The 4917-nt window shown below is 40.0% G+C and overlaps 1 protein-coding gene across 1 annotated transcript; it reads right to left on the bottom strand.

Annotated features, from left to right (window-relative positions):
- Positions 1-256: 256 nt before the first annotated feature.
- Positions 257-4215, bottom strand: nfil3-6 (nuclear factor, interleukin 3 regulated, member 6). The gene is made up of 2 exons (XM_081365772.1): positions 3906-4215; positions 257-2585 (listed from the first exon to the last, which is right to left on the bottom strand). The coding sequence occupies exon 2, from the start codon at positions 2473-2475 to the stop codon at positions 1309-1311; it is 1167 nt and encodes a 388-aa protein (XP_081221898.1). The 5' UTR covers positions 2476-2585; positions 3906-4215; the 3' UTR covers positions 257-1308.
- Positions 4216-4917: the final 702 nt, after the last annotated feature.

Below are 4917 nucleotides of genomic sequence, written 5' to 3'. Positions count from 1 at the left end.
ATGAAAAGCTATACACTCCATTAATTAGGGTTATAAGAACTGTTGCCAAATATACAACATGCTAGAAACATAAAAATCACTGAAATAATGATCTAATCATTTGCCTATTTAAATCCAAACAGCAACTTTTTTTTTTTTTTTTTTGGCCAGGCAGTGTATATATGTATGCACATATATATGTATATATATATGTATATACAACCACATAGAGGTTAATATATTAGGCTAATCTTGTTTAATAACAAATGCACAAGAGAACAGTTAAAATATTTATTGACACAAACATATAATGTATATTTACCGTACAAATACACAAGAACTCACAAGACAACAGAAATTTCACCTTCAAAATACAAGTAACAGTGTAGTTCAAATGATAATATCCTTGTCCGGACAACGGCAGATAAGTGATCTGTATGAAAAAAATAAAAATGATGCAGTCATTCAGTGCTAAGTTGCTACTGGTTCATGACGATGACAATAAACAATTGATTCCACTGTTTGCCTCTTCCTGGCGTTTCCCGTTCTGCGTTAATCAGGATACATGTTGCAAAACAAAAAAAGGTTCTTACACTTCATTCATGAGCCCACAGCAGTCACCGTATAAATCTGTCAAACCACAGGAGGAACATTACAGTGTGAAGACTATCAGGCTCACGGCGTATCTCATCTCGCTGACTGACAGGTGTTTAAGTAGTGTTGGCACGTAATAAAGGAATGACGTTACGACGGAGGATGCTATGCTATATTTTACACGTACAGTGACAGACAGTTCTGTGTGTGCAGACATTGTTTTACCGCCTGAGGTGTTTTTGAGCAAGATCACAGTGTTTGAGGCAAAAGGAGGAACTGAACAAATTGAGGTGAGGTGTTGTAGCTGACGTGTCCTGATGCCACTGGAATGCTCTTGCACGGTCCTGAATGAGAGTTGAAGAAAAATGGGTTAAAGTCGCTATCCACCTTATTTTTAACGTAAAAGCGGGTGCGGCCATTTGTAACTTGAATGTGCGAGGTTTCCGTTGTCATTCACTTCGTTCTTTTAGCTGTACAAAAACAGTCTTTTGTACTTATTCTTCTATTTATTTACCTACAGTATAGTGGCTAATGAATAAGAAATGTCACACATTCATGGAAAATAGCTCTCAAAATAAGGTGGATATGCAAAGTTCGTTTGGTTATGACCGAGTGTGAAGAGGTAGTGATGCACATGCTGCTTTCTTTAGATTTTTGATCTACAGATGTTCATTGTTCATGACTTCAACTGAGATTATTTGCAATGTTCCAGTTTGATCAAACTTTTACAATGTCTTAATTAGTTTTGGTGAGCAACTGCTCGGAAAAGAGCTTTTTGAGCTGGGCCACCTCCTCGCTGAGAGAGCTGAGCTGAGATTTGAGCATGCTGTTTTCGGCCTGGTATTGCGATTCGTTCGGGTTCATGTTGTGGCTGTAATTTCTGTGCTGCAGCTGCTGTGGCGGTGGTGTGACTTTTCGGGTGTCTTCTCCCTCCTGCTGTGTCCAGTAACCCGCTCCTTCGCTGGTACCCGAAAGGCTGTGAACTCTGGGCAGCACGGGACTTTGCCGTTCTCCAAGATTGTCGCATTCTCCGCCGCCCGGAGACTTGAACCTCAGCTTGTGCGGAAGGCTCTTCATACTATCCATCGACTCCATCCGGTTGGATGACATGGGCACGTGTCCCATTGCTAAAACATCAGTTGGAGAGTGATGGGACTCATAGCCAAGCTCATCAGCTTGATGTGGGGACAACTTTCCCTGATCGCTCAGTCTGTCCTCAAAGAAGACGGGACTACCGACACTGGACCCACTAGGCGTGGAGAAACCCGAATCTTCTGACATACTGTTTGTATCTCTGATGTTTCTCCCAGATTGCGGCCCACTTTGAGCATTGGTCAACATTGGACCCGCATGGTGAGCGCCATCCCCACGTGGAAGGTAGTAATGCGGCGCTGAAGGATGTGGGACGCAGGTTCCTGTCGTGAGCGGAAGTATGGAAGCATTCGAAGGATCTTTAATGAGGCCGAAGCGGAATTTCAGTGCAAGCAGTTCTGCTCGTAACCTGGCGTTCTCCTCGAGCAAACCCAGCACGCGGTTTTCCAGCACCATGTCATTCACACGCCGTTTCTCGCGAGAACGCTTCGCGGCTTCGTTGTTTTTCTTGCGCTTGTCCCAGTAGCCCTCATCCTTCTTCTCATGAGGAATGAACTCCCGCTTACGTCTCGCAGAGTTGGCGCTGGCTGACGCGGCCTCTTCACGTTTGAGAGCCGACGTTCGGCCCAGAAGCGAGCGTGCGAGCAGACTACTTGACGTCAGGATGGACACGGCTTCATCAGTAAAAGACATTGTGCTGCTGGGAGCGGCCACATTTAACCCCAGCAACCCTGTGCTGGTGGAGGGTTCAACAGCCTTCAAAACTCCAGCGTTCTGCTCTCTCATCTCCTGAGATGACTCTTCATACATCTTGAAGTTATTTATTTTTCTCAATTGCAGTGTTAAAAGTCTCTGTTGTGTTTCTGAGCGTGTGGTTTTCAGGTCAGTTTCAGATGTTATTGACACAGCAGTGGCTCCACCTGGTGGCAGAAAGAACACAAGAACAGTTACGTAAGATCAGTTACAACACAATGTTATGTAATTTCATTACCTCCCAGTGGCAAAGCACAGTATGTACTACACTGCATAATATATCAGGTTAACAACTGTACAGTTATATAGCCATCTTAAGCAAAGTGACGTCAAAAAATGAACATTTGCATGTATCATGTAAGGCATCGCACTAGAATTTCTTTACATAATACAGTATTTTTAACAAGCAGTTTTAAGTAAGCAGTTACTTTATGTAAACCAGAAGTGCCGCCTCTAAGAATTCCTGTGTTGACCTATTTGCAGAACAGCTTGTGCGTGAGTGAGTCTTATCATCTTCCTGTCTCCGTGAGTCACTTTCATTATGAAATCCTGCCTTACTTAACACACTGTTACATTGTTACATGTTGAAATTTATTGTAATATGTCACTGTTACTGTGTAATTATATATAAGTACTGAGTAATATTAACAACATATGCTTACTATAGGGTTAGGGTAGGATAAGGTTGAGGGTTAGTTGCATGTAATTATGCATAATTTACTGTTAATTACTATGGTAAGTACATGTAACATTATGCAACAAGGACACTGTAAAATAAAGTGTTACCGAAAATAGTTTAATATACAGAAAGCTATATATTAAGGACTCCTATGAAAATAAATAATAAATTAAGAAAACCTAAATCAATGGGCTAAACATAAGTCAATTGTTTTCTCCAATATAAAGTTAAAAAAGTGAAAAGTTCATAATAACTTTATGTAATTAGCTAAAATAAACAATATTTTAGAATGCATTAAATATAGGCTATATTAAATGCACTGTAAAGATCCAAAAAAGATGTAGGCTAAGTTTACCAATCATATCCAGAGCCTCCCGCACTATAATTGCATAATGTTAACATCCCATTATCAAAATTCTTACTCATCCATGATAAAAAAAGAAAAAAAGTCCATGTTAAGTTGGTAGCTGTTTTGGAACATGTAAACTAGTTCCTAACTGGTCTAGATGGTCCAAGTCCTCTTTGGATCAGTAATGATAAAATGATAGCCTCCATTTGGACCATTAATGATAACTTACTACATCATTTGATAGGCTACGTGTCCCAGAACACCGGAACAGGATTTTCCAACTATCTTCCAACATCTTTAATTTGTCCATATTAAACATTTAGACTTAATAAGGGAATAAAACTAATCGAGCACAAGTCATACAACTTTTTATGAATTGCATCAACTGTAGGTGCTATAGATTTATACACAAATATAAAAATATCTTCAAACATATGAAATTACTAAAACGGATTTTACCATTATAAATCGCCGAGTGGTTAATTGTTCAAAAGGTCTTCAGTTGAAATCGCTTTCAGTGAATCAAGATCCGCAGAGAATTTGGTTCTTGGTTCTCCTCAGAAGAAAACACACGGTGTTCGGTTTCGCTTGTCGCCGGTTGAAGTCAAACACACTGTTCGCGTCGTTCAACCGTTCCGCGTCTGTTCCGCCTGCAACGCGCGCGGCCCCTATTTGTGCCTTTGCTTGACGAGGTTCAGTCGAGGACGCTCCATCACCCCGACTGAACCACATGTGTGTGTGTGAGTGGATGAACGGACCGCCCCCCTCCGTACGCACGCACGCAGGACCCTCCTCTTCTCTCTAATCTCTCCCTCGTTACAGATTTCGTCAGAATAATCTTTTCGAAAGCATTAAGTAATATTGCTCAATCTCCCCCCGCCCTTTTCAATCTCCTCGCTTGTCCTTAAAAGCGACTGTTGTCCTCAATAAAGGTACGGAAACTATATTTAGACCAGTGACGCGCGACCTGCTATCCTTTTTCAAGATAGCACTGAGGTTAATGCCACAACAAGCTATAAAACAATTATAATGTAGGTGGGATAAAAACTAAATTGCTTTGTAAAGATATGTAAGAACTGCGTGCAATGCTTTAACACAGTGTTATGCAATGGGTAAACAGAAACACTTTAACAAGAAGTGAATAGGCCTACCATTCAGTGCCATATATATATATATATATATATATATATATATATATATATATATATATATATATATATACAATCTGCTACTGTCACTTTACCATGGTACTGCCCCAGTACTAGGAATTTTGGTTATTTTCTTATCGTTTTTTTAAACTGGTTTCTAAAGCACACAGAAATTCTGCCATAATGGCAGGCAAGTTTATTTATAAATAAATATATAGCCTAAATATAGCACATTTCATACACAATGATAGCCTATTTAAAGACCTTTATGAAAGCATAATGAGAAAGAAAACACTTTGAATGAAATATAGCTCCTAATATAG

The sequence above is a fragment of the Scardinius erythrophthalmus genome (genome assembly GCF_964197995.2).
Source record: "Scardinius erythrophthalmus genome assembly, chromosome: 1".
Lineage (NCBI taxonomy): Eukaryota > Metazoa > Chordata > Actinopteri > Cypriniformes > Leuciscidae > Scardinius > Scardinius erythrophthalmus.
The sequence above is the reverse complement of the archived record's forward strand: the minus strand, read 5'-3'. Positions and strand labels throughout refer to the sequence as shown.

Excerpts from the sequence above, each read along its gene's own strand:
- nfil3-6 (XM_081365772.1), bottom strand. The coding sequence starts at position 2,475 with ATGTATGAAGAGTCATCTCAGGAGATGAGAGAGCAGAACGCTGGAGTT.